Source organism: Apium graveolens, chromosome 11 (assembly GCF_009905375.1).
Source record: "Apium graveolens cultivar Ventura chromosome 11, ASM990537v1, whole genome shotgun sequence".
NCBI classification, from domain to species: domain Eukaryota; kingdom Viridiplantae; phylum Streptophyta; class Magnoliopsida; order Apiales; family Apiaceae; genus Apium; species Apium graveolens.
Window position 1 is genome coordinate 186,620,886 of NC_133657.1, and position 18,008 is coordinate 186,638,893.

The 18,008-nt window shown below is 35.6% G+C and overlaps 3 protein-coding genes across 3 annotated transcripts; 1 reads left to right on the plus strand and 2 right to left on the minus strand.

Annotated features, from left to right (window-relative positions):
• Nucleotides 1-215: 215 nt before the first annotated feature.
• On the minus strand, nucleotides 216-893 carry LOC141696262 (secreted RxLR effector protein 161-like). The gene has a single exon (XM_074500427.1). It carries the CDS (start codon nucleotides 891-893, stop codon nucleotides 216-218), a length of 678 nt encoding a protein of 225 aa, XP_074356528.1.
• Nucleotides 894-7,140: 6,247 nt separating this feature from the next.
• LOC141697726 (uncharacterized) lies at nucleotides 7,141-8,327 on the plus strand. Its single transcript, XM_074502232.1, has one exon. It carries the CDS (start codon nucleotides 7,494-7,496, stop codon nucleotides 8,124-8,126), a length of 633 nt encoding a protein of 210 aa, XP_074358333.1. The 5' UTR covers nucleotides 7,141-7,493; the 3' UTR covers nucleotides 8,127-8,327.
• A 328-nt stretch (nucleotides 8,328-8,655) lies between these two features.
• LOC141698303 (protein BTR1-like) lies at nucleotides 8,656-16,721 on the minus strand. The gene is made up of 8 exons (XM_074502975.1): nucleotides 16,612-16,721; nucleotides 14,565-14,803; nucleotides 14,373-14,476; nucleotides 13,134-13,327; nucleotides 11,278-11,357; nucleotides 9,723-9,836; nucleotides 9,591-9,652; nucleotides 8,656-9,075 (listed from the first exon to the last, which is right to left on the minus strand). Exons 1-8 carry the CDS (start codon nucleotides 16,682-16,684, stop codon nucleotides 8,985-8,987), a joined length of 957 nt encoding a protein of 318 aa, XP_074359076.1. The 5' UTR covers nucleotides 16,685-16,721; the 3' UTR covers nucleotides 8,656-8,984.
• Between the last annotated feature and the right edge of the window lie 1,287 nt (nucleotides 16,722-18,008).

An 18,008-nucleotide genomic window follows, 5' to 3' on the forward strand; every position in this document is an offset into this window, starting at 1 on the left:
CTTCTCAAATCTGTTACAAGCCACATGTTAAATCTATCTATATATATATATAATGTGACAAGTCTAACAGAATTAGGCGGGAATAACTAGACTGACTAATTTCTAAATTGCAGCTGTAATGCAAGCTGTAATGCCTTGTCACTAACTAACAGCCCCCCTCAAGTTGGAGGTGGAAGAGCAGGACACACACCCAACTTGGCCAAAAGAAATTGCAGTTATGTAGAAGACATAGCTTTGGTAAACAAGTCAGCATGTTGCTCTGATGTGGAGATATGAGTAGTAATGAGTCCAGTTTGAAGATTCTGACGTACCAAGTGACAATCAATTTTGATGTGCTTGGTACATTCATGAAACACCGGATTGGAGGCAATGTATAGGGTAGATTGATTGTCACAAAAGAAAGGAACCAGAGTAAAATTAATCAGGTGCAACTCTGTGAGAAGAGAAACCAACCATGTAATCTCACAACAAGTATCTACAAGGCTATGATATTCTGCTTCAGCAGAACTTTGAGACACCGTCTGTTGTTTCTTACATCTCCAGGAGATTAATATGCCTCCAAAAGTCACACAAAAACCAGTTAAAGATTGACGAGTGACATGACAACTTCCCCAATATGCATCACATAATGCAGTGAGCACGGGACTGGCCTTGGATGCATACAATAATCCTTGAGAAACAGTTGTGGACAAGTAACGAACTAACTTCAAAGCAGCATACCAGTGAATAGACTGTGGAGAATTCATGTATTGGGCAAGTACATGGACTGAGTAAGATAGATCAGGGCGGGAAATAGTAAGATATATGAGTCGACCAATCAATCTTCTATATGCAGTAATATCCTCAAGGTAAGGACTATCAGAAGTATGAATTAAAGTATGATGTTGTTCCATGGGTATAATAGAACCAGTTGTGCAAAATGAACTCAAAATCCTTAAGAATATCAGCTGCATACTTTTCCTGGTTCATGTAAATACCAGTTGTAGTACGAATAACTTGGATGCCCAAGAAATAGTGCAAATGACCTAAATCCTTGACTTTAAAATGAGTGCTTAGAAAATCAGTAACCTAAGATATGAGAGAAGTGTCACTCCCTGTCATGATCATATCATCCACATAAATGAGAAGATAAAGTTGAGCAAAATCACGTGAATACACAAACAAACTAGGATTACCTAATGTTTAAACAAATCCAAATGATAGAAGGGCGGATGACAATGCAATGAACCATTGTTGAGGCACTTGTTTAAGGCCATATAACGATTTAAGCAATCGGCACACCAAACGCTGATTAGAATACTTAGCCCGGATATGCTCGGGAATTGTATAACCTTGGGGACAAGGCATATAAACCTCTTCTTCAAGAGTACCATGGAGGAATGCATTAGTAACGTCAAGTTGAGTAATAGACCAGTTAAACATGGCAGCAAGGGCAAGTAACATCCAGAATGAAGTCATCTTGGCAACCGGAGCAAACGTCTCAAAATAATCAAGATTTTGAGTTTGAGTAAACCCCTTTGCAACCAAACGTGCTTTATAACGATCAATTTTTCCATCTGGTAATTATTTAATCTTATATAGCCACTTGCATCCGACTGTCTTTTTACCAGGAGGGAGAGGAGTAACTTCCCACGTCTCATTAGCCTCAAGAACAGCTAATTCAACGTTCATAGCCTCACACCACTCTATCACATTAATGGCATGCTTTTAATACTGTGGTTCATCAATAGGAGTGCTGGTTACAGAGGAATTAGTTGATGATAAAGAGGTACCAGTACAGAGATTACAATGATGAGTTAAACTGGAAGGCAAATCGGTGAAATCACGAAATTTAGTTGGAATGACCTTAGAACGATGAGGCATGGTAGATGGTATAACAGGACAAGGAACTGATGCAGTATATCCTGAATTATCTGCAGACGGAACTACAAAAGGAGTCTCATTGGGCTCATCAGAATTATCTGCAGATGACACAACAGATGGAGTCCCAGTGAGCTCACCAGTAGTTTCGGAAAGAGACATAACAAGGTCATCACTCATTAAAACAAAACTCAAAGGATCCTCATCAATAACCAATGAAGAGGCTGGAAATAACTGATGGGGATCAGCAGCCGTAATTGTTTTAAATGGAAATATATTTTCCAGAAATCGAACATCACGAGAAACAAGCATTTGGTTTGTTTCTAAGTTCAAAATTCGATAACCTTTAGAACCATATGGGTACCCTAAAAACACTCCTTTAACAGCTCGACTGGCAAACTTATCAGAAGATTGTGGTACCACTGTTGCATAACACAGGGACCTAAAAACACGCAACTCATCATAAGCTGGGAGTTTGCCTAACAGAATCTCATATGGACTCTTATCAAGGAGTTTAGCAGTAGGAGTCCTGTTAATCAAGTATGTTGCCGTGAGTAAACAATCACCCCAGAAAACAACGGGTAAACAAGCATGAAAATGTAAGGCCCGAGCACATTGTAGAAGATGACAGTGTTTACGTTCCACCAAGCCATTTTGCTGGGGAGTGTATACACAACTGGATTAATGAATGATGCCTAAGTCTGCCAAAGTAGTAGCCAAATGCTGATTCATAAACTCAGTCCCATTATCAGTACGCAGAACTTTAACACTAGTATGGAACTGATTCTTGGCTAGATTAAAAAATTCTACAAGTAAGTTGGGAACCATAGACTTCTCTGACAACAAATAAACCCAAGTGCTCCTGGACTTATCATCTACAATGGTGAGAAACATATTACACCGTCCATCAGCCCTAAATCGATAGGGACCCCATAAGTCAGCATGCACAGGATCAAAAATATGAGAACTTTGATGTTGACTAACTGGAAATGGGAATCTAGATTGCTTTGCATAGTAACAACTATCACAAGTGCTTAAAACTGGGGTAGTAAACTTGACTGGTAACTTGTGTACCACAGATGCAGTGGCATGGCCCAACCTTGCATGCCACACATCCAAACTGTGCACTTGAGCAATAAAAGCATCAAGGGAATCTAACTGAGGAGGAGAAATGTGAGAAGACCTAGCTGTCATCACATTTGTCATCGATATTTCCTGAGAGTTGATCTTGTAGATAACACTTGTCAGCCAGGAAAGTAACATGACATGATGTGTCCTTCAAAAGTTTTGAAATAGAAAGTAGATTATATGCAAATGTTGGCACACACAAGATATTAGTCAAAACTATAGAATTACACAACGTTAAAGTACACATATGAGTAACTTCAGCTGTAGCACCATTCGGGAGTTGTAAACTGGAAGAATAAGGTTGAACATGATCCAGTAAATGAAGAAATAGAGTAATATGATCCGTTGCTCCCGTATCAATAATCCATTTATTCAGAGAATATGAAGATGGCAAAGTATAGACCTGATAAACAACATGTGTCACCATCCCTGCAAACCAATGATTACCCAAATGTGTTGTTGTTGTGGCTTGCAAAGAGCCATCAATCTGATCATATTCAGACTTAGATAAAGAAGATCCTCCAATATTTTTCTGTAGCAGTTGAATTAACCGCATACATTGTCCTTTAGACAAACGAAAACCATCAGCCACATGAAGACCTTCACTCACAGAATCAGTACTACTTAGAGGAGTAGACACATGTGTTTGAGTCACATTTGCAACTACAGGATTGCATTGCTGCAGATGTTTTGGTTTTGGTTTACCAAAAAACTTATGCCAGGATGGGAAACCGTGAATGCAATAGCAAGTTGCTTTGGAATGCCCAGACATATGACAATACTCACATACCAAATCAGATTTCTTAGCACCTTTAACTGATTGCTTAACCAGATAAGATGCCTTAACAGTCATGGCTAGATTTTCAGAGGCAAAACTGTAGGGATGAGACTCACGTTGACTCTCCTCTTAGAGTAAAATAGCATAACTCTGATTTAGAGACGGAAGAGGTTGCATCATAAGCACTTGATCTCGAGTATTCACAAATGAGTCATTTAAACCTATCAAAAATTGAGTTAGTTGCAGAGCTGCATCTAAAGCATCCAACTTAGTATTCACTGCAAACGTGCACAAATTGCAGGCATATCTAGGTTTTGACACTAAACATTCTAATTCATCATTAAGTGTTCTGAATTTGGTATAGTAGGATGAAACATATAAGGTGCCCTATGACAGATGTGCTAGTTCTTTCTGAAGATGAAATAACTTAGGCACATTACTTTGTGCATAACGAACAGCTACATCTAACCAGATTTCTCTAGCAGTTGGTAAATACACGATACTGTTTCGAATATTTGCAGACACGGAATTAAGCAAATAAGAAGTAACCATATTGTTACATCTCAGCCAGTGCACTAAAAGAGCAGATGTACTAACATGCTTGACATAAGAACCATCAATAAAACCTAATTTCAGTTTTGAAGACAACGCAATTTCCATAGATCGTTGTCATTGATAGTAATTACTCTCGACAAGTACTATAGTAGTAATCTGCATTCCAGGACTATCTGATGGATGCAGATAGTACGGATCATGACAATCAAGTATTTTTAGGAGTGAAGTAGAACCTACTATAGTTGCGGAATATGATGCACTTGTAGACATACTTGACTAAATAGACACAATATGTATTCAAGTAGAAACAATCACTAATTACACACTGAGGTAACCGTTCAATTGACAGTTATATTGATGAATATCTTCATGTAGTAACGAAGAACTTACAGATCGAGTACTACTGAAATCAGAAAAACTTATAGATCAATCTTTGATTATGAAGATCAACAGGTGTAATCACTGAATTGAGCGCTTTCAACACTAAATCTGATCTAGTGAGGCTCTGATACCATGTTAGATTACACAATCTTCATCAAACACTTCATCTCTATTAGTTGTTTACACTGTAATCTGCTTATTAGGGGGAGAGAGAGAGAGAGAGAGATGAAATATCTAATTCTTATAAACCAGAAATTGTATCTTCTCAAATCTGTTACAAGCGACAGGTTAAATATAAATATATATATATATATATACACACACACAATGTGACAAGTCTAACAGAATTAGGTGGGAATAACTAGACTGACTGATTTCTAAACTACAGCTGTAATGCCTTGTCACTAACTAATACGAACCCTGTAATAAGCATGATATATCGGATATTTTTGGTTGAATTAAACTTGGATTCACTTTGTAAGATAAACTTCGACCCCAGCTTTCTTAACCCCTCATAAATTATTGTCGTGATTTGATAAAAAAAATTATTTTTTGTTGTTAACTCTTTGACTTAATACCTGAAATATGTTATTATTAATTTGTTTTTATCGTATTTTTCAAATCACCGTGCATTATATGCATTAACAATTTCTATTTTTATATATTTTCGTCCAAACTTCAATTCATATTAATAATATATGTGATCCCAGCGAAATCGTTGTCTTGGATCATATTTCTTTCTCCCTCCAAAAATAAAGATGATATTGTTTTAAGACTTTCATTGGTCCAATTTTTAGTGTGAATTTCCGTGACATTAATAAATGCTTAAAACAGATATTTTTCGAGCTCATGATACATATATCGGTTCTTTCTTATATCTACGCATTTCACCGCTTCACCGAAAGTTTCATTTGCCCCGATCGTTCCTAACTTGGTAGTTTTCATTGCATGTCCAAGCCCAAGAATTTGACGAGGGAGTTAATAAATCACCTATAAACGCTTTACGCTCGCTCATTTCAAATAACACAAATAACACTTACATTCTCTGTATTATCACGACCGCTGACACGGAATTAGTCGATGCTTAATTTAAAGATACCATCATTGAGTTTAAACATATATATCCTTCGTCCCATTTATATTGTTCACGATTTCTTATTAATTTGTCTTGAAAGTACTGGCCACATTTCTATATCATAGCAAATTAAGTTCTATAAATGTTAATATTTTTCAAATATATTAATATTTGGTATTAAATTAGGTAATTTTTACTTGATTGGTAAATACGTGAATTTAGAACGGTGATCAATATATGCGGGATGGAGGGAGTACATAAGACGAAGTGTGGAAATTGTAGGTATTAGCTAATTGATATGTATGATCCTAGTTAAGTTTGAGAAGATCTCGACACATTGTAATCCCAGATTCAGATTCAATTCTAAAAGTAATCTGGAACAATATATGACATATTTTTAAACAGGGCATTATGATTGGACTTACCTTCTGTATTGTGCTGAGATAACATTATAGCAATGTGTCAAATCAATATTGGCACAAATTAAACAAACAATATTAAGTGAAGAAGTCAAAACCTATATAGTAAAGCACTAGAAGTGAAATAGAAGATGTGGCGTGTTTGATTTTGTTCATGCATAATAATGAAGTCCACTATGAAATGGGCCTATAGAGAATGTAGAATCACCATCTGTCAAGCCTCTAAACGTAAACACCAAGAGTATGCCCACTAGTAAAGTGTATTTTACACTTTGATTGTAATTTATCTTGTGGGTCTTCGTCCTTTTTGTGGTTTTCAAATATATATTGTTTGAATCTGTATGAAAGAGATTGGTGGGCATTGTCCATACCACGCGTATGGCCTCCAGTCATTCACAGACATATGTGATTTGACACTTTGAAGAACTATATAAAGATTATGGTGATTTTTAGATATGATTAATTATTTGTATAACTGAAGTAATTTTGCCTCTTATTAGAGGTAATTATTTTAGTTATACATTGGGATTTTTATTGATACTCAAATTATGAATTTATTCTTGTAATCCTACCATGTGACGGTTAGCCCCTGCACATATAATACTAATAGAGTATCATGGTTCAACTATTTTGTTAACTTGGCTTTATGCCACGGGCAACAAATCCATCCTTTATTCCTTTCGTTTTCACTATATGACAATAGGAGTGGTTATATATATTTTTAAATGATTTATTACATGCGCACTTTCGAACTCTTAACTTCTTGATAACGTAGAATAGCTAATTATAACCACTAGTCATGAGAGTCTTTTTCATTTATGAAGCCAGCTGTTACCGAAGCAATGCATGGACAAATTGATCTTTTCATGAAGACGCACACAGACACACACACATTAAGTCTACAATATTGACTTGAGATGTTGTTAGTGTTTCGTCCATATTTTGTTTACGGCGGTGAAGTTAGAAGTGGGAAAAAGCTAGACTGCAATAAGAATTTGTATGAACACAGAAACATATAATGAGTCCCCCACTTATCACAATTGACACTTACCACCACTACCGTTTAGGCACCTACCACTCCAACAACACCACTAACTCTCTCCTTATGGGACACCTTCGTTTTTTCAATCAATAAAGCACAATTTAAACAGAAACTACTAGAATTCCCATGCAACTTTACTGTTGAGCAATGCCTATATAAGTAGTCCCTTGCTTCACCATAATTTGTCCTACATTCAACTTGTACTTCGCTAACACAAAGTCGAAAAATTTCTCTCTTTTGTGTTTCGGAAAGTTTATGAAAATGGCTAGTTCCAAGGTGATTGCTTCTGCATTTCTGGTTCTATTCTTAGTGGATGTTTGTTTCGCAGCCAGATCTCCTAAGGCTTTGTATGGTAAAGGTGGCGGAGGTGGGGGCGGAGGGGGGAAAGGAGGCGGCGGGGGAGGAGGTGGGTCGGATTATGGGTCTGGTTCAGGATACGGTTCTGGGTATGGATCAGGAGGTGGTTCAGGGTATGGTGGGGAAGGGGAAGAGTATGGTAATGGTGGAGGGGGAGGGGGAGGAAGTGGAGGAGGGGGTGGTGGGGGAGGTGGAAGGGGGACAGGTGGGGGTTACGGATCAGGTTATGGGTCTGGAAGTGGATCGGGGTACGGATCAGGTGGTGGAAGAGGTGGAGGAGGTGGTGGGGGTCAAGGGGGAGGAGGTGGAGGGGGATCTGGTGGTGGTTCCGGATCAGGTAGTGGCTCAGGGTATGGTAGTGGCAGTGGCTCAGGGTATGGATCAGGTGGTGGAGGTGGAGGTGGAGGTGGCGGTGGAGGTGGAGGAGGCGGTGGCGGTGGTTCTGGCTCTGGGTCAGGATATGGTAGCGGATCAGGTTACGGATCAGGCTATGGATCGGGTGGTGGTGATGGTGGTGATCATGAACCATGAACAGTTTATGCCATGCATATATTAACTAAATTAAGAGGCCAATTGGCCACTATATTTGCGCAATAAGTTGGCTTTTATCGCACATTCGTTTATATATGTGTAGGTGAATGCTGCATGGGTGTTTTTCCCACAGTATCACTCAATTAATGTATAATGATTATACGTACCTCATTGTTCAATAACAACATATCCTGTTTCAAACTGACTTGCATGCTAGATAATACTCCTGTACTAATAATATTAAGCACGGTTTAAAATTACCTTTTATCTCCTAGCTTCGTTAAGTTGGTTTATACTTTAGGACACTTCGAGTAGTGAAAATCTCTCCATGAATATAGCACAGCCGCAATTTCTGTTAACTTGTGCAAAAAAAATCTTGCAGCCTGCAGGGACTTTTGAATCACCTTCACGCGGTGAAACTGACATATTTGCAATCATCAAATAAAGTGGTCAATTATAACCTGTGATGAGTATAATAACAATATATGAAAATAACGAAACCAATCAGATTCATATAACACCCAAAAAGTAAACAAAAGCTTTAACAGGCATATTTGCCAAAATGTTTACTCCCAAGAGGTTAGCAAAGCTACATATATCGTACAATTACAATTGCTCCTACAGGAAATTGTAGCTGGATTATTGTTGTATAAAGGCCTCTTTTAGGAATAATGTCAATTGGAGACTACAATCTGTTGCCAAGGTAGTCTCCATGTAGAGCATTCATATAACTATGCGCGCATATCTGCTAGTTTACTCTCAACTAACTCCAACATTTGTAAAAGAAATATAGAACTTGCAGAAAGGTTTACCAATAAACCTCACAACAAAAATGGAACAAAGATCTTCCTGATCACTCTAGTACTGCTCAAAAGCGGAATCCACTTTGCGGTTTATCATGTCCTCGGCTACACGGATTGCTCTTTGTGACCCTGTGATCGTCACTTTCCTGCCAAAATTTGGTGGAAGCACATTAGAACAATAAGCCTCAAACAGTGCAGGTTCATGCCAGATAAGCTGAAAAACACTTGTGTTAGAAGCATCTTTAGAATGCTGCTTTCAAATATTTAAAGGTACCTAGGGAGGTACTTTCTATTACTAACACTAATGTTGTATTTGGTTGGGATGAATAATAATATCGCAGGGAATGAAATGAAATTTGAGCTATATTACGCTTAGATGTTCAATATTTTGATTCCTTCTCCTGCACACCTAAACTAGAGCTCAAGCCCAATTTGAAAAGGAATGCTCCATTAATTTTCCAACATACCTATCTTCTTCACAATTCTCATCATAGACAATTTGCACTGGCTCAATTTTTTTTCAATTCTTACCTCCTACCTTCATTATTCCCTTTTAATTTCATTAATTCCATTTATTCTTCCCAACCAAACACAACATAAAAAGGTTACTTTAAGCTTAAACAATCAGGGATAAGTGCATCATTTTTATTAGGTTCTATACCTGTCAGTTGTCCCGGATATAAAATCATCTCTCTTTGATATCTTTATCGAGGCCCCACTAATCTGTAAAAGAAAATAAGTAGTAGGAGTTAAAAACTGGCCATAAAAAGCCAACAGGAAACAGCTGATATACCTCGATAATCTCTCTTAGATTCTTTCCTCCACGACCAACAACAAGCCCTATACATTCATCAGCAACGCCAACGGTGACAGAGTTACTCTTGCCATCCTGCAGAACACCAGGGCCCTGGTTATAGAAACCAGAAAACAGATAAGTTATAATCTCCAGATATAATTACATAATTACAGTACACAGTGCAGTATATATGAATCAGCTCATCACTGTAGTATTTTGTAATTGGAAACTATTACATGAACACAAAAGGTAAGAGGATATAAAAGGCAATCAGAAAACAAGTGCAAGGACCGGATCTACTATACGATTCGAGGTGTTTCACTGTCTTTTTTAGCTTTAGTTCTTTTTAGGAAAAAATATGACCAACTTCTAGGACAACCACCCTATCATTATTGTGCAATTGTACATGCATGGAAAAGAACTTCAAGAATTACCATCCAGTAACTATTAGGGTAACAGGTACATAGAAGATCAATTGCCATCTCAAGCCAAAACTTGGCTATCATAAAACTATAATATGATTTGGTTTCTACCAAGATAAACTTTTAGTTAGAGAATGCCAGCAAGCTTATTTGATCAGCTGCCCAAACCAAATCAGTATGCTCAACTACTCCGTAGCTTGAATATTTAACATTTGCATACATTTACTCAAAGACGGGTCTTAAAGGATACCATCAAGACTGATAGTGATGCAAAACAATGATGGTCAAGAAGTTGGATAGAAGACTAAAAATCAAGGCAATACCAAAAAACGACATAACATCCTCTGAGCTTAGCACTTTAACTCAAGCCTTACTGCATAAGGTCATTACAGAACCATTGCTGGTATATGTTATGACTTCATGTTAGTACTGAGACCTTTCTTGAATTATATTTAGTGATAATATGTTCTTCATTGCTTACCGAGTTTTTTGATTCACATTAAAAGTAGTATCAACTATGAAAACAATTTTGATGCATAAGGAATCATCTTGTAGTTTTATGTTTCTCAAAGTGACGTAAATTTCAATAAAAGTGTATTTAGTTACATATGCTGAAAAGCCACTTGAAATTAAACAAGGATACAAAATCAATGAAATTACTTGAGTCAAATTGTTTTGGTTCATTTGACCTAAAAGTTTTTAGGACTGAAAACAGTAGACCAAAATATTACCACAGATAGCTTATAAGCACTATTAAATGTGTCAAAAAAGGCTGATCCTCCAGAATGTAGTATCTGCACCTTCATCCCAGTATATGAGCTACTCTTCCTCTTTTCTTGATATTATAACCGGATTAATAGTGAGACATCTAATAAGTTCTTACATGTGACTTGAAAAACTATATTAAGAAAGTTAATTTTTAAAATATACAAATATATGTGTACATCAAGTGGACTAATTTTAATCTTTTTAAACTCTTCATTTTTACATACAGAGCATTTCGCATGTGCGTGGATGGTTAATTTGTTAGTCACAATCTAAACTTTTAGCAGTCACTACATTGGTACTGTGAAGACAACTAGAAGCAGGTATTAATAATTTTTGTAAATGTACTTACAGATAGAACTAACCTTGTTATGTCGATACTTGTTCTGATAGCTGTTGGTGAACATCTTGGCTCCAACTCCATTATAGTAGGCTACATTAAACCCTAATATTGAAACAATATGCAACCCATAAGTTAAATAAATAATAAAGAGATAAATCAGATTATGAACAACTGAGAGCTTGTGTGGCTTCTCTCCTCTCCCAGGTGTCTTATGGATGTTGTACGTATGATAAAAAAGAACCCTCTCTGAGTACCAATCAAAGAGGTACCTCGCATGCCTGTAACTTTGTAAATAACGACTCTGTTAGAGCACCTTCTACATTTTAGCTAACAAAAGCTCCTAAATCAAACTTGGTACAACCTTTTTAGTGCCTGAATAATATGGCATACAGAAGCACCTAATGACAGTCATGAATGCAGCTTTATACTTGAGGGTAAGTTAATGAAGGAAATAAAACAACCAACCCGACAGACAATACTTGTTAAATTACCAAGTACATATAAGTTATATCTCTCAGATATTAATGGTATTCCAACCAAAAGTGTAGTTCAGTCCTTTAAAATACCTCGGGTATGACTCTAATTCAACATTCTGGACAAGCATGGACACCTAAAAATTTTTAAAAGAAAATTACATTAAATTAATAGACACCAAGGTTCAGAGTACACCGCAGGAACCCCCGGTTCCATGAGGCTCCATCCCTGCCTACTGAAATGCTTTTTGTATCAGCTTCCCAAGTTTTAGACATACATATACGATTATTCTTCTAACAAAATAGTGTTTATACAAAAATTACATAGAGCTTTAACTTTTAGCAAATATATCATCAATTATAATAAATTCCAAGCCCTGACGATCCTGTCCAAGTTTAGTCAAAGATCAATATTTACAAAATATATAGTTCTTTGATACATTGACTCTTACAAATATAGCTTCTTCTTCCTTTTTTGTGAAATCGAATATATATAAGCATTTCCCCCAATTCAAAAGATATTGCAATTCTGTAATTTATAGAAACAAAACAGATATCTAACTTAAAAAAGGATGGAATACTATATATCAGATGATCTCCTTTATGGAATATTCTGTTATTGTGGTCTTGCAATTTAAAAGGTAAATACCAAATCATTTGCTCATGCATATAATCATCTATGGGAAAAACAGAAATAGCTATAGATAGGTATGTGTAAAGTTGCAAACTAGCTAAAATTTGGGGATCATCGTCAAGAATGTTTGGCGATGCTTAGTGTTCTTAAGGACTCGTCACAAGAAAGCTAAACCGTCTATTACATCGACAACTTATTATAGTGAGCACTGTGATTCAACAACATCTGCTTATGATTTATTCGTAGATCTGAGCTTTGTTTTTACAGTGTTCATACTTGGCCTTTCTTAAATTACAAAAAATTAAAATAATAGTCAAAAAGAAAGATCATTGGTCTTATGAGGCAATAGTACAACAGCAATACAGTAAAATGAATTGAGCTAGCTAAGCAATTACTGTTTCAATTCCTTCCCAATATATGAAGACAATGAGGACTACAAACACATGTGTATTGTATTGTATACGTTCGAACAACCTACTGACAGTCTATCTCTTATCTACAAATTCTAAGTGGAGTTTATCCCTTACCTACTAATTCTAAGCGGAATTAACTTGCTTATCCAGTAAAAAATCAATTTTTAATATATGTCATTTTTCTAAATATAATTACGTGAAGTACATGCTCTTGGCTCCTGAGAGGCCATGACGAATGTCCTATGGTACATAAACACAATTACAAGTCATTTTACTTCTTTCTTTTGGCCTTCTAGTAGATAGATCTGTGATCAGAATGAGCTCGAACTGAACAAAATTAAAGATTATATATTCGTACCAGCATATGACAACGGAACATTCATGGATTGTGTATAGTAAGGATCTTTAGTCAACTTCAGCAAAATTAAGTCAATGGCCCGCATCTGTTCTGAAATAGTACCAACCACTGCCACTAGCCTATCAGACAAACCGGTATAGTGGTCATTCTGAGAGGATATTTTAATGCCTGCTTGGGACAATTCTACGAGCGACCTGTTCACGGATCACATGCACACAAATATTCAGTAAAACTACAACATTAAGCTAAATAAATATCGCTGATCCTTCAAGTACGATGTTGTAGATATAGAATTCACCTGATTCTCTCATTACCAAAAGTGAAATTCCGTTCAATACAAGGAACAAAACTTAAAATAATAAAATGAAATATGCCCCGTCTCACACTCAGACAATTAATAAACATATATTAATATTTTAAGAACTCATGCAACATTAATACACGACGTTATTTGTAGTTCTCTTTGTTTTGACTGATTTAAAAATTGCATGCAGATAAACTGTAGATGAAATAACACCAATGCTCCACTGGTTCTCTGTCAGTGCTTATACCAAAAGGCAATCCAAGTGATATACTCATTTGTATATGGTTTTCAGGCAGAAACCATGAAAAATATTCTTCCTTGGAGCAAAAATCTTAATAGAAAGTACCAACCAACAGAATTTACTCATTTGTAATTAATAGTGTAGCTTGATTTAGTGAACTTACATTTTACAAATAATTACTATAAACATGTAAAAATACAAACCTAAAAAATATCTTACCTTAACATGCAATTTTGGACAGTTTAAAATGGGTATTATATATCATTATTTTTCCTATAATCGAAATGAATCATCTAATGGATCAGATGCATGCCAATAAGGCTAAAAAGCACGAAAAAACATATTGCAAGCACGGAAACCCAAAATCTATAAGCTCCCTATCTTGCATTGTCAATAAAAAAAATAGATTAAAAAAGAGCTTAAACTAGCACAAGAAACAGACTCAAATACAGTCACTACAAAATTCATGAGCAGAGCATCAATCATTGTTCAGCAGGGATGGGGTATGCAATAAAATAGATAGAAACTACTGAACATAACAAGTGAGCAATTAATTTAAACAAAAAAGAAATCAAATCATTTCTTGCAGTGCGCTTTTACAATACTCAAAAAAATAGATTAAAGATATAAGATACAAAATATCTCCTTAAAAATGACTAATAAATGGACGACAAGTAATAGGTATTGTGCATACTTTATAGTAGACCCTCCCTTTCCAATGATTCCACCACAACAGCTATGAGGTACTACAAGTGTGACCTTTGAACTTGGCTCATCCTCACCTTCTTCACCATATGTCTAAAGGTAAACAGAATTATATGAATTTAAATTGTACTTTGTGGTGAAATCAACTAGAAGCTAACACGAAGGGAGTTGCTCTGATTACCTCATTAAGAAACTTCTCAAGGATCAACTCAACCGCCTTGAGCACGCAATTGATTTGTCCGGAAACCATAATGATCCTATCAGATGTTCCCGGAAAGAATTCATAATTCCTTGATAACTGAATGAGTGTTTCAGATTGTGACTGGAAGTCAGAAATTGTGCAACCACCTTTCCCAATAACTATACCAGCTTTGGCATTCGATATAAGGAACTTTATGTATGTAATCTTCTCCCTATAACCTAGACAATGAATGATGACAGAATAAGACACAAGATCTTAGTTAACATTTATACAGATGTTAATATTATATTATAATTATGCATTTATACAGAAAAAAATATGCATTGCAAAAATTAAGATATATAGCATTTCTGTGCTACTTACAGGTATCTACTATTAAAGAAGAATGCACCTGCATTCAATTCACTAAGCCATCAACAGGAAATCAATGCAAGTGAATCCAATATATGAGCATTTATAGGAGTTTTCCTTCAAATATATGTTAAGAATATGGTATTGGGACGAAAAATAAGATCTCAGGCCAGCATGTTCCATTTCTAAAGAAATTGCACATAGATTACACTCCGAGCATCATTTCTTTTGTGTGTGAACTAAATTTGAATATCATATATATTCCAATAATATACTAGGGAGAAGTACTTCCCTAGTAAATATGATTTAATGGCTTAAATGCAACGATAATACACTGTAACCTTAAATTCACTGCAGGCCGTCTACTAAGTAGTAGTCAACAGTTTTGCTAGACCAAACTAATTTTACTATTAATCTTTCTCCAATCTCTTTATATCTAAGGTACTAATTCTCATATAATATGGAAACATCACAGCAAATTTTTTTTCACGAAATCACAAGTACATCACCCAATCAATCACTGCAACAATGGTCTTTAATATTGTTCCAACTTGTAATTACAGAAAAAAAACTTAAGAATGCAAAATAAATTTATAGTGCAGCAATATGCAGCAGATAAATCACATGTGCAAATATACACTATCAAAGAACAATGCATATGCACGTCAAGTCGTCAACTGACTAAAGCAACAAACGGAAATCACAAGCAAACTAAAGCAAGTGAATTCGACTTATGGCCGTTTATAGACTTATGACCGTTTATAGATTTATGACCGTTTATATGTGCTTTTATTCAAAAGTACATCAAGAAAATGGGAGGGAAAAACAAATAAATCAGGGCCATCAGGCTATGTTTATAGCGGAGTTTAACATTAATCAAACTCCAAACATCATTTATATCACGCGTGGACTCCATTAACACATCACATGTTTTCCAACAATATACTAGAACAAAGTAGCTTCCCTATTCACCGACTTAAATGCAACAAATACATAAACCGCCTTCGTAAATGAACTGCAGATTGCTGATTAGGTAAAGCATCATAATGCGGAGACTGAATCCGTATCTCTAGCCAACACTTCTCCTAGACTAAATCACTACAGAATGACCTAATCAAACTATCAATCTTCTCCTCTAATCTCTTTTATCTAAATTAATTTTCTCATATATTAAGTAAACCGTAAACACTACAACAAAATCTCATTCACAATTTCACAAATCGAAACAGGCATGTCATCTCTAATTAACCTTTACGCGGTGTGCATAAAGCAACCAATTACTGCAATAACGACTAGACAACAACAAATTCAAAATCAATCTCGTTCAAATAACCGATTCATATCTCCGCATAACATCAACAAACAATCACTTCCTTTGCATTCACAATTCAGTTTCACGACACTGTCAATTACTTAACTCAGTGAAAAAAATAAACCGAAACACGAGAAGCAACAAACGTTCCCCAAATTCAGGTTAATTACATCGCACAACAATTACAAAATAATCACTACGTTGTAAATTACGCAGAATAATCGACATCGTAAATTTTGTAAATTACACTACTTCCGAAGAATAATAGAAATAAATACGTAACATAACAAAAATTATAAATCGCATGCAAATGAGTACAAAATTTTAACTAAACATACAAATATTTAAAGTTAAAATCGATACCTCTTTTAGGTGACGAGGGTTTATTATTATTACGGCGAGCGCCACTAGCGAGACGAGAATCGTGCGATTGCATTGTTGTGTGCTGATATTAGATAGGGTTTATATATGAGATACTATATGTATTTTACATTACATTGAGGAGTGTAGAGCGGGATTTATATAGTGACAGTTAGAGTTGGCAGGTGGACTGGGGCCACTGGGCTGGGATTCGGGCCATTTGGATTAACCAAAACTTTACGAATTTGGTTAACGGGTTGGACAGGGCTCGGGTTCGGTTTGACTTCATTTAAATAAAGTAAAATGAATCAAAAATAAAATTGTTATTCCCAAATAATCTAACAAAAAATTACAGAAGGTGGTTGAATGTAATTATGACTATTTTTTCAATTTTAAAAATTGTTCTACTATAAATATATAAGAGTGTTTGATTTAGCTAAAGTGCAGAATGAAAGCATTGAAGAAATCAAACACAAAGTAATCAAATACAAGTATTTAAAAATTTTCTGGTGGATTGAACTTTTCCACCAGAGATATATATTAATATGAGAACTTTGTGATGCAAAGTTTGCACACAGTTGCTTACAAGTTGAACTTACAAGAACAGAGAAATTCTTTACATATATGGCTTTTTAAATTTCTCTGGTAATTGCTTGCTAACTTGGATATAGTTCTACTTGCTATACTTGGTTTATGTATCACCAAGTTACATGATATAAAGACAAACAAATAAGACAAAATAATTTTAGTCTAATTTTATGCTCCTTCATTTCTCTATCCAGCATCTTTGAATATCTTCAGTTTAGCATAAAAATGGAGATGCTTCTTTGTTCCCTAAACCTGTAAATAAGCTGCCACATTCCATTTGCATACAATCAACGTATATGACTGTCAAGTCACTATCAACTGCTCTTTGAATTTGTTCATCCGTTGGAACTCAGTTAGATCATCCGTTGAAACTCAATGGGATCATCCGTTGAGACTTTGTTGGATCATCCGTTGAGAGTGTGGTTGATCATCCGTTGAGACTTTAGTTGAACATCCGTTGAAACTTTAGTTGATCATCCGTTGAAGCCTTGTGGAACATCCGTTGAGACTATCTTCATAGCAGTTGACTCCATTTCATTTATACAAGATTACAAGATATCTAATATTTACAATTAACCAACCTATCTTGCATATCAATCTAGTAGTCACCATGACTTAAAACATTCTACAACATCTAGTTCTCTAAGGCATTACAATATGCAGAAATGTGCTACTAAACTTATTAATACATAAGTTACCCTTTCAACGGATATTGAAGTGATCATTCGTTGAAAGCTACAAACTCACTAAATTAAAATCTACTATATATTTTGTTTAACTTATCATCAAGTACACAACATATTCCTAACAAT